The following is a 22,735-nucleotide window of genomic DNA, read 5'->3' as shown; positions in this document are numbered from 1 at the left end:
GAAGGAAAAAAAAAAACCGAAAGACCAGGCAGCCAAAGTTCTAGCCAAAATATATATATATATTATGTATAAAACAGAGATATACAATGAGAATTATATATATAAATCTATGACCCCAAATAGCTTCCCGAAGTCGAAGGGAGGAGGGGGGAAGGGAGAAGGGAAAAGGATAAAATAGGGTGAAAAGGGACAAATAATAAAACAGATCTACACAATCTAAAAACCCAGCAAAGCTGAAGGATTGGCAAGAGCTCACCACTTCCCTTGAAAGAAAGCAGTACGTCTGGACACGGCCCAGCACTCCCCCCTCACGCGTGGCCGATAACAGCAGTTACTGTAGGCCTCAGCTCCAGATAAGCCAGGCCCAGACAGGGACCACCGTTCTCCAACCTCGCCGGAAGAGAAGAGAGCGAACTCTCTTATCAAAGCCTTATTTATACCCTAGGTTACGTAAAGGAATAGCATGGAATACTTCCTTGGTCACCTTCCCAGTTCCTTCCTGGTTACAAACTGGTTTCCAGGAAGGCCTAGACTGAAACCATCACATAGTTGCATAGGATTATTCATATTTATAAGGTTTATTCAATCACTTATAAGCAGTCTGAACAGTTTTAGATGTGCAGACCATGTGATATGCACAGCCAACTCAGGAACCCTTTTGGGTGGAACCTTCATCTTTCCTTCCTTGCCCCAGTGTCATATTCTCTTCCTTTATCCTTTATTTCCACAAAACATTTACAGCTCTGTTCTGTGAAGCATCAGGCCCTTACCTCCATCTCTACTCAGCAAAGCATTCAAAACCAAGCACAGATTTTCATGTGACTAGAGCATACGCTTCTTTGCCTTGAACCCTGTGTCATCATCTAGAAATCTGCAATTCCAGGCAAGTGGCATGAGTTGTCAAAATAGGGCCTTAGACTGAAATCTCTTGGAAGGCAGTGCTTTTATTTTGCTATAAAGCATCATGCATATTTAATGGTCCGCATAAAAAAAAAAAAGTCTTAAAAATAACAGAAGAAGAGCTTCTGTTGAAATTCTGGCCATGCTAAATCAATACTAAGATTCGTATTGACTTTAGTTGGAGTGAAAGCTACAGACAACGGAAGGAATGCAGAAATTCAAAGCAAATGTAACACAAAGGAATAAGCTATGTGAAACACTACAAGTTGCAACCACAAAAGGTTATACTGCCAGAAAATAGGGAGGAACTATAAGAATGCAAGGTAAAATATAAATGGAGTCTTTCATCTCTATTCTCTGCCACTGCCACAGCATCCTGGATAGAAATGCTTTTGAGAACATGTGTACATGAGACAGAAAATGGAAGGACAACTGAGAAAGAATAGATACCCAGCTGACCTTTACTGGACAAATTATCAGTACAGAAACGAGCCAAGAGCACACTGACTAAATGAGCTAATCAAAAGCTCGTGGATGGATTGTGGATGTTATTTTGTACGTAATTTTTTGTTTTTAAAATGTACCAAGGTAGAAAGTAATAGTGGCAACTAATGACCTGAATGATTAATATTTTTATTTATATTATAGTGGCATTCTATGACACCAACTGAGATCTGGGCTGCAACGTAAAAACACATTATATGACTCAATCTCTTTCTCAAAGAACTTAATGATGACCTAAAATTTGCACATAAAGTAAGCTTATATTTTTGAATTAATCACTGTCAAATGAAAGAAAGACTGTATGACTGGACAATCAAAGAGCAGGAAAATCCTTTTAAAAGTTGTTATTAATACAGAGCAATTCAAGGAATACTCAGAAAGCATGACTGTATATAAAAAGCCTGACTGCTAAGAGAATTTTAACCAGCATGTTTTCAATAACTGTAATGAAACTGGCATCATTTTTAGTACAGTGAGAACATACTAAAAAGTGTAAGTATTATTGGGAGAAAGGAGTACAGTATGGAATATAAAGCAAATCAGATAAGACTATGATTTTAGTAATCATCATTATATCAATGTAATTTTTATCTTTTCTAAAGCAAGATAGCAATGTCTGATGTGAACCTGTAATGAGAAAAACAAAACTGCTGCCAATCATTTTTGGAAGAAAGTTCAAAAAAGATTTTTAACATTTTCTTAATTTTTTAATATCAAAAATGCAGATTCTATCTGTGAAGGCACTGATAATGTTAAAACAGATTAAATCATACCCAGAGAGATCAGAGAATGAAAATGAAGAAACCTGAAAGGAGGAGAATTTTATTCAGTCTGTTGAGAATGCTTTTCCCTTCAGAATTATTTAACTTCAATTTTTAATTTTTTTTCTTTTTTTTTTTTGTGGAGGGGGATGAGGTGAGAATTCATATCAGATACCTACCAGCTATTTGATAAAAAGTCAGTGTAGTCCAACACAACACTGAAGTCCTTAAGTAAAAAGAGAGGAAAACTCGAGGTGACAATTCAGAGGTTCCCAAGGAGGGGCACATGACACACAATCTTCTCCCCAGTCTTCTGTTCTTAATGGACAGGCCTACTGAATCAGCTCAAAGTTGTATCTAGCTTCACATCTTGTTTCACAAATATGGGCTGAAGATGCTTAGCAACAAACTAAGCAGGTAAACTGCATAATCTCATAATCCATAGAATCACAGAATGGTTTGGCTTGGAGGGGAGTTTAAAGATCATCTAGTTTCAACCTCCTGCAGGTTGAAATTCTCCACTAGACCCGATTGCTCAAAGCCCTATTCAACCTGCTCTTGCATGCTTCCAGGGATGGAGTATCCACAACTTCTCTGGGCAATCTGTGTCAGTGTCTCACCATCCTCACTGTAAAGGTTTTCTTCCTAATATCTAATCAAAACCTACTCTCTTTCACTTTAAAGCCATCCTCCCTTGTTCAGGAAGAATTTTTTCACTGAAAGGGTAGTTAAGCATTGGAACAGGCTGCCCAGGGAGTCAGAATCCCTGAAGTGTTCTAGAAACGACTGGACATGGCAGTTAGTGCTATGGTTTAGTTGGCATGGTGGTGTTCATTCAAAGGTTAGACTCAATGATCTTGGATGTCTCTTCCAACCTTACTGACTCTACGAGTCCATGACAAGGAAGCAATCTGGCTAGGGGGCTCCATGATAAAAACCACCCTTCCACTGTTCCCCCACAAACACAAGAAACTGATTCATAGACCCTGATTCCTATTTCCAAAGTCCATTGAAGAGACATTAATTAGTAAAATGGACAAAAATGACCAAAAAAGTAGGTGTCATAATCTGCTTAGTACCCAGCCATGGAGTACTTCTCTTAACTACAATGTCTGTCTATCCACTTGTATACTGGGACACTTCCACCACCTTGTGTGTCTGACTCTTGAGATATCAAAATAATTTTTGAATGGGATTTTAGACTTTCACTCACCTATAGGTACTTTTGACAATGTTGTCAAGGGAGATTGCACCAAATAGTCCGAAACTTCAATAAATAGACAAAGTTTACAGTGCATGGAGAAGAAAGTCAGAGGAGAGAATTGTAGCTTTGGTGTAGTCTAAAAACGGCCCACAGACCAACACAGATGTCTCTAGGGTTCCCATTTTCCTTAAACATGACGATCAACACTGGTAAATCTTAGGCTGAAAAGGTGGTTTGGGAGGAAATGAAATGGAGATGAATGAAAAGTCATGGAGCAGTGTCACATGTTATTAAGATGTGGAAGCACAGTGGAAGAATTTAGAAATCAAGCCACATACCTACCCAAAATTCTGGAAAACAATCTGTATTTTAGGCACAGATTCAAATATTGAAGAACTAGGTAATTTAATAAAAAGAAGGAGTGGACATTTTTCTCTCTTTATCCCTTAAATAACTGAAGAAGTACCATAACAAGACTAAGACTACCTGCAGAACTTAAATCAGGTGCTATAAATTTGTGGTGTGACAGCAGTAATACACTTCATTTCATAGCTCATTCTGGCACAAGTATCTTGGTCATATAATTAATTAACGTGCTGAACACTTGACACAAATTTTTAGGGTAATCTGCTTGATAATCTTCTAAATACCTCCAGGCACAAATCTGTAGCAGAGATTTCAATACCTGTACTTCTTTAGCAGTTGAGCCATAAGCTGAAATGTTCTGGCCACAGTAATCCTCATTAACAAGAAAGCACTTTCTACTGAGACCTGCACAGACAGTGTGTGTGTGTGTGTGTGTGTGTGTGTGTGTGTGTGTGTGTGCATGTGTGTGTGTGTGTGTGCATGTGTGTGTGTGTGTGTGTTCCAGGTGAGTGCACTTGAAGCCCATTTTATTTCTTTTTCACTCTCTATAACATTTTTTGCTACAATGCTGGCATTTTTATCTAACTCCCAGTTCTCCCCTTACGCTATATCCTTCTGTATCAAGGCTATACACAGTAAGTGGGATTAATCTACTCTAAACAAGGCATGTAAAAAGTTGAACATCTGGTTCAGAGCTAGGCCCCTGTGAATCCTCTATGGATAGCAGAGAAAAAATGGCATATCCAAGGGATGATTCATCTCACTGGAAGAGCACCATGAGGTCAGTTTGATGACTCATTCCCTGGAGATTCTTATTTTTCTTTTCTAACTGCAAAGAAATCTCAGAATGGTCAGCTCCAAGTTGGACATCTGACCTAGTTCATGACAGAGTAATGCCACATTATATTTTAAAAATACTGTAATATTTATATCAAATGGCCACACAGCTGCAGCATTAGCCTAGACTTTTGGATCCTTACTGCAGAACAGCAGAAGTGAGTTTTTGTCATGCTGCAAAATTTAATAGACCACACACACCTAATTTGGACATCTAGTACTTTCAAATTCTTCTTCATAAAGCAACTGACACATTGTAACCAATTCTACAGGACTGTGGAAAAACAATGGAAAAGGATGCATGAAAAACATTCCTAAGATCAATTAAAATACAGATTAATTCAAATTCCCTTAAAAACTGGAAGCTCATTTCACAGTCTCCATGCTTAGCAATCTTAGGCATATACATATGTAAAGCAAAAATATCATCCATCTGTTCGCATCAAGTTTGCAAAGAATTTTAATAAGACACATTAATGTTAATAATGGCCAATGTTTCTGATGTTTATAAAATAACCAATGGAGAGCATCTGGAAAGCTTGTAAAATTTGTTTTTATAATCCACAGAGTGTAACACCTTTCCCTGAGGATGTTTTTTTCCTGACCTTGTCCTCCTAGGCCAGATTCGCCAGAAACTTTCTTCTTCCAAGCATTGCTGGGACTCTGAAACTCTTGTTTTTAAGCCAGACCTATTTCTGGTTTTGTAAGTTCAGCATTCAGTACATGACAGGAGCAAAACAAGATAGCCAAAACTGCAAGTTTCCACCTGAAACTACAGGGATCTCTATTTCCAAAGTGACAGATGTTCTACAACAGTTGGTGACAAATGGGCTAATTTAGACTGATTTAACTAAAGTTCAGCCTGCTGACAATGAGGGATTTTTTTTTTAATGCAGCTGAAGAAGGCATTTCTGAATGCTAGAGCTGGCTGTGGCACACAAAACTACAGAGGCCCTGGTGTGAACTGAACAGCACGCCATGCATGGTGTCTGCATCTTTGTGTCTCACACTGCCTTTTAGATGCTAAATGGAAGACAATAATGCCTAGCAAATTACCAAGGGAATTAGCTGTCTTTAAAATTTACTCACTGAACAGATGTCCACAGAAATCAAATGTCTTTGGCCCAGAATTTTTCTTCCTAAGTTCAGGCATCTAAACTCTTAAATTAGAAGGACATATGCGCTGGGATGAATTGGCCTTCTGAGATGCTGAGCTTACCATAACATAGGCAGAAAGCTTCAGGGGCTTCTCTCCTAAGCTAGGCAAGTCCATCCAAGCATGTGCCTTCAGCCCTAACTTTTGAAGGATGCCCACTGAGGGACCAGAAATGTATTGCAGAAAAGCCTTTAAGGCTTATTTTTTTACATAAAGATTAGGGATATGATTCAGAAATTACAATGCAACAACTGCATTGTTCTCCATCTGACAAATTGTCTTGGGCTTTTTTCTTAACTTCAGGCTTCAGCCTTCTGAGTATCATAAAGCCTCTTGCTTGAGCAGCCATGAGTAGACACATTAAAAACCAGTAAAAATTAAATTAGTTTTCTTTCTCATTTTTTTCTTCCCTTTTCCTTTCTTTTCCCCTTTCTTCTCACATTTTCACCTCCTTCTCTTTTCTTCTCTTCTCTTTGCCTCCCTTGCCTTTGAAGAAAACTTCTTGTCAAGTATCCTGATTATTGTTTTATGAGGGAACCTCATTAAGGTAACTTCATTGATTATATTTCTGTGCTAAGGAAATTGCTGCCAGCAGTAGATATTTAAGACAGTTTATCTGCCAAATTATTACTGGCATTGTATCAGTCAAGTAGTCCTGATGCCAGCAGCAGTACAGCGTTTTCTTCTACTATAGAGGTGGCCTGCATGCTGGCTTCTACTGTCTTTTACCTAAACCCAGGTTAAAAATATTACCTAATTGTGCTCTGTTCTTTAATCGACCTAATTAACTAGCTGCAACGCACAAGCTACATATCCCTTCTCTCAAAAAGCCCAAGATATTTTCTCAGAGCAGTGAGGCTTCTGTCTGGTCCATTCTTGAAGTGTCTACAACAGTAGACATTATACATAGAGCATGTCTTCATCTAATAATAAACAAAACTACTGAAATTTTGCTCACCTTGAATAATAAGCTCTTAGGAATGGTCCTTGATCCTCCAATTGCCATAGAGTATGGAATAGGATATGAAGTAGAATATGACTGCATTGCAACTACTTACCCCCAAACAAACAAAATGATAAAAAAAACCACTACCACCACCACCACCATCACTACAACAACACTGGACAAAAAGGGAGTTACTTACATTGAGTGAGGATCCCTGTTAAGGCATTTTTGAAACTCTCCTTGGCTTGCTCCATTTCTTGCTCATGAGCTGCCTTTTCGTTCATGAGCCGGCGGACGTGGCTGTTGGCTGACTGCACCATCGAATAAAACTGGTTTGCAGAGCGACGATTCACCTCGCCTCGCTCGATCCAGGTAAGCAGCACTGTGATGGCCTCTGAAAATTTGCTATCATCTAGAACAATCAAAGCACAGGTTTCAAATTGCAGGTATAAATATCCTGCTGAGAACACATTTTCTGCTCCATGTCACATTAAAATCAGCATAAATCTTGCTTGCAGTATATCATTTTGGGCAACTTTTGTGCCCTTTGTTCTATCAGATGTAAGAAGCCAATATAGCTATGTGAAACTACATAAATCTTCCTTCAAGCCTTGTCTTCTCCTTATTTTAATAGCTTTCTCAAAACAAAAAGCACCCTCCCCCTATTCCCTGTGGCCTGAGTCCTTGCTTTCACAATGTCTCCCTTAAGCCATTCAGTGATATGGAATGACCTTAAAGTGGGAGTGAAGAGACCTCTGTGGTACTGGACTCACTGAGGAAACGAAATGTGTCTGTGTTAATCTGGTCAGCTGAGAGCTCAGTCTTAGAGCTTGGGCATACTTTTGTCAACAGAGTTCACATTTATGTTATTTTTATATATTTACTTAATTAATGAACAATGTTGAGGTTGAACAATTCCTCCTCAAAACACTGATTACTTACATGGAACTGCTTTGAACAGATGATGTGCCTGTGCTTGGTTTGTATCATTTGTTTTGTATTATTTGTCTGTGTTTTGCTTTATATATTTTTTTAAATGATTCTAGATGAATCCAGGAAAACACCTGGATTAGAGCTTCATGTTTACCATTCAGGTAACATAAGCTGTATTTTTCTGCATTAAGACTGCCAAAACTGAAAGCTAGATTTTGTACACTCCCTCTCCAAGTAATCTTCTTTCCTCTGACAGTGCTCTCAGCTTCCTCAGAAAACTCTTAGCACAGTATCCATTACACTTCAGGCTTCACCAGAATTAAGAGGAAACATTTTCTTTTAAGTCCCATTTAGACTGAGCTTCAAGAAAATGTTATTACAACAGTATGTTCCTGTGGAACCATTTTTGTGCAATTCAATCTCATTTTTTTCACCAGGATTCTATTCTATAAAACTTCCATTTCTCAACAACTCATTTTAAACATCTCATCTAGTCTTTTTGGTTATATTTCTTTATATATATTTTAGATGGCATGTATACCTTTCTCTAGGAAAAGGTATATGGTTATGGTGGGAAGAAGTACTATAGCTATAACCAACAGATACTTAAAATAAAATCTGGGAAATACTAAAACCAGTCAACTGTGTTACAGAATACAGAATCATGGGACGTAGTTTGTAAGACTCTGCTTTCTATGTACAAAAAATAATGAAATACTAATTCTTAAGTGATGATTTTGGCTTTTATTCTGAATCAGTAATCACTTCCCTAAAAGGTGAGGAGCCTAAAGTACAGAGAGGACTAATGCCACACTCTGTGTCCACAGCCTCTGAAGAGATTTTTAACATCTTATTAACTGAAATATGCTTTCAGCTACAGCACTAAGATTTGCTCTCCACAGCTGAATAGGCATGTTCACCCAAGATCCTTGAAAAAAATTTGCAAAATAAGAGCATCATAGCACTCTCCCTGTGTACAATGATGTATCTGTTGTAACTTAACATTAACATGTGATTCATTATCATCATCCATTAAGTAATTGCCCATGGGGAGGAAGAGTCAGATGTGCATCTTTTTATTCAATATTGTCCCTTCAGATTAGACTCCAGTTTGGAGCTTTGCTGGATACGTATAGAGCAGAATGTATTAAGTGGCTCTGATGGGTGAGATTGTATGAATATAGGCCTCAGAAAAGCCAAATTTAAAGAAGACTCCTGCAAAGTCTCCTCATTGCAAGAAAACATAAAGATAAGGCTCTCCAAAAAACTGCAGCTTGCTGAAATGCATGGGAACTGGATGTCAAATATTCCTTACAGCCAAAAACTCATCTCTGGAACACAATGTTTATTATAATTACAGTAGTAAATAAGAATAACGTATAATGGCTTCTGGCAATTTTAGAACGCAATTTCCAACAGTCTGTAGTCAGATCACCCTGCGGATGGCGCCAGCCTGTTAACAGCAAGCATTGGGCTGATTGTGAGTAGAGAATAACTACAGCAGAGTGTTCCTCTTTTTATCTTGTAGACATTATTATCTAAATCGTCACACATAATTTATCACCCAATATGATAGTACCATTCAGTCTAGGTCCAGACATGAACAGCAAAGTTGAGAGAAATGATGCAAAGAAGCTCCTCCAAAGAGCTCTACATCTGTGAAGAAACAGTGTGCAGATCTAAGCAAAAATGTTTCAGAGATATATTAGGAAAATCAGTTGCACAGAAACATTCACCGTTTTTCTTGCTTTAATCTCTCTCCAGTACACATTTGTGTGTTGTTTTGCTACAGAGTTTCTATTAAATAAAAACACCTCTAGTTTTGTTGTCTTTTTGTCAGGCACAGTAGGTGTCTGTAAGGGGTGTTCATAAACATGCCATCCTTCTGCCACATAGATTCTACCCATTTAAAAGGGCATACTGGAAACTTTTTTTTCAATACACTATACTTCCAGGGAGCTGCAGATGTCTATGGGACTGTTACAGTTAATTCACAGCTCTGTACTAGCAGGAAAAAAATCCTTTCATTGGTAAACATCAGCATCTTCATTGATTACACAATTAGAAGACACATTCAAAAATGCTAGAGGGTAATATATGCACAACAGGAGCATATTAGTTAATAAAACCTTTTCTCTACAGTTTTAAAATTTCCTTATTTCATCTTCATTTCTAACTTCTATATTCTTGAGTTCACTACTCAGTGACTGGCATTAGGTAACTCACCATGAATTCATTTTCTTCATCCAGAATACAGCGACTCTTTCTGAGGAATCAGAGGTTCCCTTAGAAAATCAGATTTTTATACCAGAATGTTCATTTATTTTTTAGTTAGTAGATAAATAGTAGAAGAAATGCAGCAATGGAATCTAATTTAAGCAGAGCATGAACTGCCTTATGATTGCAGCCATTCATTAAAAAATAAAACAAAGCAAAACTCCTAATTCTGTTCAAAATTATTCCCTCATGGTAGGAGGCACATAATTATACACTGTTTAAAAACACACTCTTCAAATAAATTCCTTTATATAAGACATGTTCCCATATGTAATTGTTCATTTAAAATGAACTCACGGCGAATTATTTCTTGCACTTAGAGCTCTTTTGTCCTCCAAGTTACAGCATATTTTAAGCAAATAAGGTAGGCTTTATCATTTCTGTTTTAGTTGTCTATTTAATGGCGAGGTGAACTGTGGCCCAGAAGTGCCTGCTTCCCTCAACCAGTTGTAAAGGAAGCCTGGGATGGCCTGCTCATATACAGACATCTCTGCCACAGATGTCTACATTTGGTCAGACTAATCCTAACCATTACACAAGTGCACCTGTTCCAGAACACCTACTCAGCACTTGTTCACCTCTGTGTTCTTGTACTTGGATGTTCAGTCCTAACACAAGCTGTGATGATGCTATGTCATTTTAAGATTACCCATCTATCAATGATGGTTTGCTGGGTGTCTGTCAATAGAGATTTCCAGGTGCTGCTAGACCCATTCACAAGGCTCTAAAGGTAAGGTATTTAAAATTCCTCTTACATCAACTAAGGATATTTGACCTTTAAATCCTAGCTCACAACTTAGATGAAATGAAATATAAAGGAAAGAAAATGCATCCCCAGAGCTGCCCAGGAAATTGTTAACAGGGATATTTCTACGAAAAAGGGGAATAATTGTTGACAAATGTCTAGCATTTTTCTGCTTGTAATTTGACCACCTCTAAGCAACCCCAAATGGAATAAACTTTCCTAGACTTGAGACAGAGCTGTTGCTCTTTACCCTAATGACTACACCTAGAAAGCTCCTGTGCTGTCTGTGTATGTTTTAGATTGCATTAATGATCTCATTTTTCTCTGGCCCTTCTGTAAGATGCTAAGTTCTGCCCTTACCAGTAGAAATCCAGTTAACAAACACTCCTGTGAGCACTGAGAATGACTGTGCTGCAGGGCGTGCAGTGAGGTGAAAACAGTGGTGGGATATGTCCCATCTATTTTGCCTCTGATCGACAGCCTGTCCTCTGTCAGTCGTAGCAGCGCCATGGGAAGATGTGTTTCCTGTCTCATTACTACCTGCTCAGCACTACCCCTTTGCTCATGGTTACACTGCCCTCAGGTCTGCCTGAATCTGCTCAGCTGATCGTACTCCAGTTCCGGTTTGTCAAACTGGGCCCAGTTCAGCTATTACAGGAAGGTGGGATAGTCCAGTTCAGGATGCAAACTTCTTCCTTCCATTTAACTGCAGCCAGAGGAGGATGCATGGCCAAAGTTATTGTTAATCTGACTTCTGATTTGGTAATTTATTATAACTATAACTAAGATTTCTAAACTGCAGAAACTGAATTCAATACAAAAAAGAATAAACTACAGCAGGTGACTGCTGTGGGTGAATCAGGTCAGGATAAAGGTTCACTAATCTCTCTCATCAGAAGACTCAGCCCAACTCCCTTGTGCATCAGGAACCATTTGCTTCCCAGGACACACCACTTCTGGTGCCAAAATGACAATCTATTTTTCTCTCAGCTTATGAGCTTCCTCTGTACAGACTGCCTGTCACTGACCTAGAAATGTAACTCTTCAGTCTACTACCCTCACCTTCTTTTTTTTTCCTGCTCAAATTCCTTATATAATTGTGCCATGCAACACACACATCAGTCTGTTACTTTGGGATTAATAACATTTTTAACTCAGTGGCATTGCATAATAAGAGAGACTCAAGAAATACAAATTCTTACTGCCAAAGGGTTCTTTTAAAGAATGATTAATATCTTAATCTTAATATAATTACTACTTCTTAAATAGCCTTAACTGTGTGGTATAACCAAGAAACTTTTTCAGTTATGCAATAAATGACTAGCTGACACCAGATTTGACTAAAATATACATACACATTCACTAAAAGATATATTAAAAGGTACTCTCTCCCCTCTGTATCATCAAACTCTTTCTTTCTTTCAAATTAAATCACACAAGATTCTTACTGGGGTAGGTGTTTCATGTGAGACACTGAAATCCATTATCTTCTCCTGCTGATGCCACTATTTCCAATAAAAAGTAATTATGAGGGTATTGAGTTTCCTCCCTATTTCTCAAAATCACAGCACAAACTTTAAAATCGGTGAGCTGCCATTTCCCAATTCACAGTAGTTACCTTGAGTCATTTTGCAGTGTGGTATATTTAACCTAGCAGGTTTACATTAAAACCTTAAAATCTGCATCAATACAATACAGCTTAGGTGAGGGAGGACACTTTTAGCAAAGCACTTAACAGTGAGTGTACTTCTTGTAGGCTTTGGGAGGAAGGTGCCCAGGGAATTGGGTAACCAGGCTGCTGATAGCTGAACCCAGCCTTATGCTCTTCTGCCAGCAAACAAAAGTGCCCTTGCACTGTACCTGATCACAGCCCCTGTGCGAGGCTCTCAGAGCCAGATGTATTGTGTCACAGCAGATGTCAGCAACATATGGAAGAAGGAAGGAGAAAATGATAATCTAAAACCAGGAAGGGTGAATGAACAGATTTGATGCTAAAGCATTGAAACATATCTGTTGTAGGGCTCTGTCCTGATATACCACCAATAAAAAAAAGATTTTGCTAAAAAAAGGTCTGGAGTCTTTCAGCAGCAATTAAACCTGGCATTCACTGGATTTGTTCAGAGGATCTCACTTTGCCTCCCCTTCTGACGTAGCCCTGCACTGAATTCGATCCTCTCTGGGTGAGACTTGCCTCTCTGGATAACCACACTGTTTTTGCTATGCTCCTCGAGTCTGGCTCTGAAGCACAGGGTGACAATGAAAGCAGCCTGGTTTTCTTCTCAGTGAAATATCCTATTTCCCAAGCAATTAAATGTTGTTTATATTTCAAATTATGTGCAAGAGTTGAGATTCTCAGGCTTGATGTTACCTGAATCTTGCACAAGATGCATCCCTGGTTAGTTCATTCTACTGTAACTGCCATCTATTTATTTAAATTTCCAATCTCTTGCTCTCTTCAGGGGATAATACAGAGCCTGGCAAAGAAGCAGCTTCCCAATTTTTCAAATAATATTTTTTAAAATGCAAAACCACACAAATAACTTCCTTGTGCTCAAAAAGAAACACTGTATTTAAAAGGAAAGTAAATTCCAGAGCGTATTGTATATAACTTTCAGATATATATGTCTTCTTTGCTCAAAATACTTTAAAAACCGATATTCAGATATAAAGAGACATCTTTGTTAGATGATGGAAATATGTAGCTACCTAGAGCAAATAAGACAGATGTAGTATTTTAAAGGAGCTTATTTACAAGAAGTGATTTCTGAAGATGATACCATTAGGTACAAATATGCTTGAATTAAGAAAACCATAATGTTCGAAATTCTGCTTTGAAACACAAATGCCATAAGCAAACAAATTAAAATGTTTTGTTCCAATGCACCTGACAGAGCAGCATTCCACTTAAAGGGTTCAGCCTATCTCCAGTTGTGTGATGTTCTGGGCACCGCAGTATTCAACTGTTTATAAAACACCCAGGAAAACAGATGTCAGAGCATGCAAATTTGAACCTAAATATCTACTGACACATTTCACTTTGCAGTAATAAGGCATCTGATTTAATGCTGAGGAATTAAAATCTCAAAGACACATACAAATGCTGTAATGAACCACAAGAAAAAAAAGTCACCTTTTTGTAATATAATAGCAGAAGACAGAGTATTCTGCTGGTTTTGTCAAAACAAGAACTGAGGGTCTATTCTCGAAGGCTATTTAAGGAGGCAAATAACATTTACACTTCACTGTAAATGACCTTGGATTCCCAGAATTCACATCATTGAATTTATTGAGGTATTTCCTCAAGGAAACACAAATGAGAAGGAGCACATGTTGTTCTCCATGTTACCCATCTAGCTGGAATGCTGGAGCTCATTTCATTCTGATAATTGAGGTTCAGGCTAATGACATGAAAGGTGCAGGAAAAAATGTCCACTCTGCCAACAAGGAGTGAGTTATGAAGGACTTAATTTGAAGGACTCTGAAGATCTTAATAGATTTAAAAAAAAAAAAAAAAAAGGAAAAAAGGAAAAAGGAAAAAAAAGAAGGAAAAAGGGAAAGGGACAGGGACACACACATAAACCAACACTGTCTGCCACACTCAAAAATGGAAAGTGGTGAAAAACTGCACTGGTCCATAGTTTGACAGGTTTTCCTAATTTCTGAATAAATCAAGCATTCAAACCAAGCTCTTTGCAGATATGAAAGGGTTTGTGGTAGTCCACAGAGAGGAGGAAATGGAGATCACGTAATAAACCCTCATGCTTTTGCAAGTGTACAAGGCCTCACATGCAGTGGGGTCCCAGTCCCCGTCACTAGGCAGTGCCTTCTGAGGAATGGATACTTTTTTTCTGAAGGTCCATACCAGTAGAGAACCTGGCTGAAATTTTATAATTAACTTTTGTTTTCAACTGGCACAAAAGTTCCTCTATATTCTCTCACCCACAGTTAATGCCAGGTGACTTCAGCACGTGAGAGGAATAGGAATATGCTGACAACACTGGGGTAAGAGTCTGGTACACAAAAAAATGATTTCTTAGTCTTATGCTGCAGACTGTAGAAGGTGAAAACAGATATTGCCATCTCTGTTACAGACTCAGTAAATATCTAGACCACATTAGGGGAGTAGCTGATGAACCTACTTCATCCCTGCTCAACATCAGATTTCCTTGCTGTCAGGAATTTCCAAGGTTATTTTGACAACAAAAGTTGCCTGGATTCAGACCAAGTTGTCTACATCTGTGATTGCAAAGCAGTATCTTAGGATGAGAGATATTTAGCTATTTTGGCTTGCTTTTCAGCTAGTGCTGCTCTGTGAACTTCTGGAGGCACTGCAGGAGCTGAAACCTGCATGTTGGGCACCTGCAGCTCTGTTTCATGAGCTGGTAACAGAGCTCAGGAGTCTTTTGAAGTGGGTACCATGGCAAGGTCATGACTTTCCTTAAGAAAAGAACTGCAAAGCATCTGCTCAAAAACCAGTCTTTCAAGGTAAATTCTGCCAAGAGCAGTTATATTCTGATCCTTCTTTACTTTAGGATGAATTGTCCAGGCTTTTGCAGCAGTGCAAATCTGGTGATACACAGAAACCCGAAATTTTGACTCCATACAAACACACTCTGTGTGTGTATATATATATATATACACACACAGAGTGTGTGTGTATGTGTACACATATATATGTGTATATACATATGTTTATATATGTATGTGTACACACACACACACACATATGTATGCTAACTTCATTGAAGCTCACATTTAAATTGTGAATGTATGATGATGGTTGGACTCGATCTTAGAGGTCTTTTCCAACCTTAATGATTCCATCCCTCTATGACATGAACTGCCCTTTGCTAGAGTTAAAGCATTTTCTCCAGTGTTGCTTTATTTCTTTTTTTAGGATGTCACAAAGATCTCATGTGGTGAATCCATGTTGCCCAAGGGAGGCCGTAATGTTTGACACTACTATCTTATAGATACTGCCTAAGATGCCTTAGGAAATGTAGACCAGTATAATGACTGAACCCCACCTCTGCTTTCTATAGTACCTAGCACAGGAGACAACTCAAGCCCAGTGGGAGGAGAGAGTGCTTTTCTGTATTCTCCATCCCCAGCTATCTGTACTGATTCAGGGCCGGTGTCATAAATCTCACTACAAGGCTACTGTTAATTACCAAAGCTTTTAAAATTGCAATGTATTCTTTTGCTGGGTTTTAGTGATTTTTAATCAATGAACCTAATATTTTGTTTTCTTAATTTTCTTTATATTTAATTATGTATGTTTCTGAAAGCTTATTTCCAGAGAAATAGTCATATACATGGTGTTGGTCTATATTTTGCTCAAGATATTTCTACATTAAACTCGTGAATATATGTCAAGCTCTGGTCAAATTTCCCTCAGGAGAACCCAAGATATAAATGCTTGGAATAGATTTTAATTAAGTATGGAAACTTCCCAGAATGAAAAGGAAAACCCTTCTAAATATAGACATCTTAAACATCTTGCAAAAACTCACATTCAGTTGCCCCAGGTAATGAATGACTAGCCATATGGAAGAAATTGTCTGGATTTCTTGCATTTTCTGGCTTAGTTCAGGAAACCTGTAGGCCTTACTACATAAAGAAAAACTTCCCTAAAAAAGATTAACTCCTAAGATATTCAGCTGAAAATAGATGGATCTAAAACTGTATTGGAAGCTAGATAAGAATTAAAAATTCTTACATTGGGGCCTCTTTGCTCCTTTTCTCCTGGTCTATCAATCCACCTGGGTTATTATACCAATCTGCCAGTAACTTAATGAATTATTTAACAGAGGAGTGTATATGGTGAGAATGACAGTCAACCAAACTAATAATACACTGAGGTAGCAACGACAACTAACAGCAATCAATGCAGTACTCAAAGAGACAGTAGGGTGCATCTCTGCTCCATGCTCCAAGGAGGAAACACTTTGCACTGTCCTCCTTCAGCTTCCCAAACATGTTTCATAGTTAGAACAGAGACCAGTGTGATGACAGCTAGATAACCTAAGTCTGATCTAGATAATTCTGAAACAGTGGCAAGAATCACAGCTTCTTATGACCTGGCACACAGTAATGTGTTTGGCCATCATGGGGGAAAGAATGCCAAACATAATTGCTAAACACCTAATGAAAACAAATACAATGCTAAGGGGTGTGAAGAGTTGTTTACTTGTTATTTTTTTTTATATTTCCAAGAATAACTTGATTTCTTTGCGTCTTACTTTCTGTGTTCACTATTAAAGATGAATCCTGAAAGTGCAGCCTTGAAAAATACTAACTTAATAAGTGTACCTAGAAAAAAACAAACAAACAAGAAAGCAAACACATACCAAAACACAATGCTATCTTGCACAAGTAATTCTAACCCTAAAGAGGGAATGAAGGAATGGATGGCGTGTGTCAGAGATAAGCTGTACCACTGCATCTGAGGGGCACTTCAAAATGCAGCCTTTGAGGGCAATTTAAATGCCAGGGACAGTCACATGCATGTGAGGTAGTAACCCATATGTCAAGGACTAAAGATATTTTAAGAATCAGGCCTTTAATACGAAGAAGGATCCTTGCAACAGGTTGTCTTATGAGAGCATTTCCAAGGTAGTATTTTGAAGGCTGTGTTTTAGCTGTTAAAGCAAAGGTAGACAGTAGTCATACAATTCTAGCAGGTGGGTGAGTATCATTACCATTGGCATAGAAATGTCAGAAAAAGCCATTTCAATGGGGGAAAGCTAACAGGGCAAGTAATAAAATACACTGGAGAGAAAACAGCTCCTCTGCTCTGACTTCTGGATGGCTCCTGCATTTAAGGAATAATAAAATGAGAAGTAGCAAATGCTGCTTACCTTTCAATTTTTCAGCCAGCAAAGCAGCTTCGTGTTCAGAATAATGCATTATTGCTGGAGGTGAAGGAGGGCGCAGTCTGTCTTCTTCCATTTTGCGTCTGTGGCGTTCTTCTCTGGCCAGCATTCTTTGTTTGCATTCCCATTCATAAAAGTCATCTCTTGCCTGAGCAAAATCAACATGAAGGCGACCAGAATCCTTTTTGTCTGTGCTAGATCCTAATCTCATGCGGTAACCTGAAATCAACAAGTAGAACTAACTGTTGCAGGATTTATTTGCTTAAATTTTCTTACTCCCCCCCCCTTCAAATGTAACCAAGTAAAAATGTACATTAGCAGATTCCCACATATCTATGCAGGATCTATCAATCATCATATTTTCAGAAGAAGATAAACATTCATCCACTCATTTTTCTTCATAATTTTCCACGCTACCTATCAACACAGTAGATACAGAATTCACATTCCTGTTTAGAAGTGTCCCAAAATATGTAATTTTTCAGCGTGATGTCCCCAACTATTAAAAGTGTAAAGGCCAAGGAAACAAAAAACAACTACTAAATAACATCTGCTTCAGTCTGAATGTAGTTCTGCTTCTCCTGATCCTACTGAGATCATATTGGATTCAATGTTTTTCTCCAGCCTGCCAAAGGAATTGGAAGTACGGGGAAAGGCTGAATTTTATAAAAACCATGACTACAGGTGAATGTGAAAATTGTGCTACACAAATTACTGTGCCACAAAGAGGGTGGTTTCTTAACTATATTGATGCTAGATCTCAAATTTTGAGTTGCAAACACAATTTTCCAATTCCCTAGTGGAAATAATCTAGCAGCAAATACAAACCACCTACAAATTAATTGAGTTCATCATTCCTTAAAGTAATTTTTAAAGTACGGACAGATTGATTAGACATTTGCAAGATCCCTTTCAGAAAAAATAATGAAACCCATCGTGCTTCATCTTTAGGGATATTCTACGTATTCATAATTTGGTCAATGCATCCTATGCTGAAGTTAGCAGACTGCAAAGGTTTAAATCAGGCGCTATGCAGCAGTACAAAAGGGCCCTGGCTCTGAACTAAAATCCTTGACTACTGTCAGAGGACAACCAAATCATGCCAAAGCTATAAAGGAGCTTTTTGTGACCATACTTGGTCAACTAATTTTTTCCCAAGTTTTATTTCCAAGTCTGAAAAATATGCACAGAGCAGTTTGTCTAACCTTTAAAATGCCAATTCAGAGAAAGTGTGAGAAAATGCTATGTAGAAAGCTGCACACAGAGCCTTCAGATATGGGCGGAATTAATCAGTCTACACAGGGTAGCTCTAATTTCTCCATGCCAACCCCCTGCAGTGGACTCAGAAGGAGAACAGCCCAGAATAGACTTCTCAAATGATAGGATGCTGCAGAGATGAACTCTGTGCTAAGCTGGCACATATAAGGCTCTTCAGAAACACAAACTTCTACAACCACTGCGTAGTAACTCCAGGGAGGGGAAACTACTGTTCAAAATGTCAGGAAAAATGGTGTTTGGTGCTTTTAAACAGCAATCCAAGAGAACCTACCTTTCAGTCTTGTGGTTTGCCTGAGGTTTAAAGAGCTTCAGCACCTCACCACCACAGTTAAAACTCAGTTCTGAACTCCCTCCAGGAGCAGCAAAGCTAAGAATTGTGTAATAGATTAGGCACACCTTTGCAAAAATGCTTATTTAGGCATACTCTGTTTTACTGCTGGAAAACTATCCTGCTGTATGAGTATGGGGGTCTGTCTGTACTACAGCACATGTGAGACAATAGCTTCAAAGTCCCAAGGTGGTGAAGGGAAGAGTCACAGATACATCATATTCAGTACGACAACATAGAAAAGTGTGGGTGACCTTTCAGAGCTGGGCCTTGAACTAATGAGGGAGTAATTATGTGGGTTTATCCACAGAGGTGTAGGCACAAAGGAGTCAGCCAAAAGGGGTCAGTGGTGCAGCTAACCTCATCACTGTTCCCTGCCAGTTTGCCATGCCAGCTGCATTCCTCAAACAGTGATTTCTCTGTGCCAAAATAGCATTATCAGCAATGTAGAGGACACTGCCAAGGTGCCAGGTCTCGTGAACCTAAAATTAGATCTCCCAGCTGAGCTGTACTTTCCAGGAAGACACAATCTCTCTTCCTCTCCCACACCCCATCTTTCGCCTCCATTGGCAGGAACACACCAGGTATGGGCAGAGACAGAAACAGCGCTGCAGAATGCAAAACTCTTGTGGACTTCAAAGCCAATCACATAACCTGAATAAAGAACTAATGAAAAGGCCTGTGCATCTATGGATTGTGTGTGAACCAGAAAAGCTGAGTTCTATTAAAGTGAACCTCATTTATGAAGTAAATGGGGATAATGGGAAAAAACCTGGACAATGTATACTGCAGTTCAAAACTCAGTATTCTGTGTAGCACTGGAAAAATGGTTCCCTTTAAGTAACCAGTTGAAGTGCCTCCAAATTAACAGATTTTTTTTTTTTTTAAATTGACCACAAATCACACTGAAAAAATCTGATTGTTTGTTTAACTCTAAAGACTGAAGGTGGTCAGCCAGCCAGGTTGTTTCCACCAGCACAGAAACTTAGAATAATCTGGGTCAGAAGGGACCTTGGATGTCACCTAGTCCAATCCCTCTCTCAGAGCAGAGCTAGCTTCAAAGTCAGATCAGATTGCTCAGGACTTGGCATCTTTTTCTTAAAAAAAGCAACAAATGCCTTTGGGATGGCTTCTTGCACACTCATAAATTAGGCTTTGCAGACACTGCAGGACCAGTGGTCTGGCCAGTGAAGAACAGACTCCCTGATGGGCTGATAACCAGCAAGGTACTGCGTAGCAAGGAGCACAACTGGTAGATCCTAGTTTGTATATGAGGTCCTCAGGAGCTCATCTGCACTGGAAACTTTGAGCCACAAGGCAGCTGGGAGGCTCACTCTTTTCCAATATCATGTCTCCTTATTGATGTTTGAGCGTGCCTGAATGTATGAGAGGACCACCTGCCGCTGTCTCCCCTTCATGCATGGGCAATGAATTTTTTTACCCATCTTTTTGGTCAGGACTGCAGCTAGCATTAACTTTGTACCTGGTTTGCCGTTTTAAATTTCAGTTTTGCACACAATGCCAGAGGAAAAGACTTTGGAAACTTGCCAAGATCCTCACTTTAAAGGAGTAGAAACAGGAAAAATTAATGAAGTACTAAATAAAAATCAAACAGTTTTTCATATCATAGGTCTAGTGAGAACTCCATGGCTTGACTTACCTTCGAGTATTTTGGGGACTGGCCAATATCTGCTCCCTAACTGGGGATCTAGATCAGAGTGTTAATGATGATCAGAGAGAACTTAAAATAAAACACATACACGGTATTATAAAGAAACCCAAAAGGGAAAATATCAGCATAGGAAAAATGCATACATGAGCTTTTGGGGTATAAACAGGTCTGTCTCAAGCTTGTCCCATGTTTTCAAGTCCAGGGCCATCAATATTTGCAGGTGTTACTGGATTGTCAGCCACAAGAGTAAAATACATACAGTTTTGGAAAAGTGCTTTCTCATGGGCTGGTATGACAATTTTAGAAAGTCTTTTCCTCAGGAGATCAAAATACAACTTTCAGGGCTAAATGAAACCTAGCCTTCCTAAAGTTAACATTTTTATCACAGTCTTCTACCCATCTCTCAGTGTCTCTTTTCATACATGTTTACTTGGGAATACAAAGGGAAAAATAATCAGTGATTAAGCTATTTGAAGGATTTTATAATTCCTTGCACTATTCTGGTGACAAGCATAGGATAAATGCAAAACTTGATAAGATTTGATGGAGTAGACAGATAAAATTGATTAGGTAGACAAAATTATCATTATATCACAGATATTAAAGGCATGACTTTCCCATAATATAACACACATACTATATTACCCACAAATTCAATTTGTACATCCCTTTTGTATCTTACAGGGAAAATAAAATGCCTTAATTATATGCTTTATTCCCACCATTTAAGAATACATTATGTTTGAGAATGGAACAGACTGGATAAAACCCCCCAATATTTCAGTACAAATAAGACACCCCCACCTAGTGCCAGACCTCCCTGCTCGGTGGTGGTGGTGAACAATCAGTGCCCTCTGTTTCATCAGCAGAGTTCAGTGATCTTGGTAAAAAGAAGTGAAACTTGGCTACAGAGTACCTCTGCATTTCTTTCTCCTCCCTTCCAGTTCTACTGGTTCTTTACCTGATCTGGTCAGAGACACCACTTTGGAAGAATTAAAAGGTGTGGAAATAAAGACAAACGGGGATGGAGGCTGCAGAACAGACGTAAGAGGAAGCGCAGACAGCAGTGGACTGTGGCAAAAGGAAATAGAAGAAGGAAGGATGGATCAGGAACTTGGAAATAAACTTGCAAAAAATTCAGAATGAGGAAGAATGAGGAAGGGAATCTTTCACTTCCATTTCTACTTGTTTCCCTTATTCCGAATGAGTACTCTAGTGTGTTATGAATGAGGACACGCGGCAGCACACAGAATTTCCCACCTCTAATAATAAAATCTGGTCTTTCAGGATTTAAGGCAAATGAAATTAAAATAAAACTTGACTTGGAGTGAAGCAAAGGGTGCAGCCAACTGCTGCGAAGCAGAAAACTGAGCTAGAGGAACACTGGCTCTGGCCCAGGGTGGCAGCCTGTACATTTCTGAGCTTTTCTTTGCTCTCTTTGTTGCCACTGTTTTGTTTATCAGAATACAGTAATACCAGCTCCTACTGAATCTGGTGTGCTCCTCTTCTGTTCTGTTACTTGTGGAGTGGGCCCCCCTGGACAGAAGCTGGTAAATGTGCTGCTGCTAGTGATGCCTGTAATCTGTCACAATGAACTACAGCATTTTGGAAGCAATGTGAATGAACAAATTAACAAGAAGGCTGGAAATCAGAAAGAGAGGATGAGGAGGGAAGAAGAAATGAAATGAAAATAAAAAACTATAAGAAGAAAAAATGGGGGTGGAATGGAGATCTGCAAGAAACCTGAAACTAGAGCAGTATTTCAAAACAATCTATATATAGATCCCATAAAACTCATGACTTTCTGTAGCTCTTCAAATAGATACTTAAAGCAAGTAGCCAAGTTAGAAAAAAAAAAACCAACAACCCAGAAACCCTAACAAAATCTTTGTGAAGTAAAGGAGTTAGGTTTTTCCTGACAACATATTTCAAAGTTTAGATGGTTTATTTTCT

The 22,735-nt window shown here is 38.7% G+C and overlaps 1 protein-coding gene across 9 annotated transcripts in view; it reads right to left on the bottom strand.

Annotated features, from left to right (window-relative positions):
- The window catches only part of ENOX1 (ecto-NOX disulfide-thiol exchanger 1), a 364,884-nt gene that overhangs the window by 73,688 nt on the left and 268,461 nt on the right, over positions 1-22,735 (bottom strand). For all 9 annotated transcript variants that reach the window (XM_051778707.1, XM_051778705.1, XM_051778710.1 and 6 more), the window contains 2 exons: positions 17,490-17,723; positions 6,874-7,086 (listed from right to left, as the gene is read on the bottom strand). In XM_051778707.1, the coding sequence (XP_051634667.1) occupies positions 6,874-7,086; positions 17,490-17,723 (447 nt within the window). The remainder of the gene's footprint in view (positions 1-6,873; positions 7,087-17,489; positions 17,724-22,735) is intronic.

Source organism: Manacus candei, unplaced genomic scaffold, assembly GCF_025592945.1.
Source record: "Manacus candei isolate 608988 ecotype Guabito, Panama unplaced genomic scaffold, ASM2559294v1 h1tg000014l, whole genome shotgun sequence".
Taxonomy (NCBI): Eukaryota; Metazoa; Chordata; class Aves; order Passeriformes; family Pipridae; genus Manacus; species Manacus candei.
Note: the sequence above shows the minus strand (reverse complement) of the source record. Positions and strands in the feature narration are given on the sequence as shown.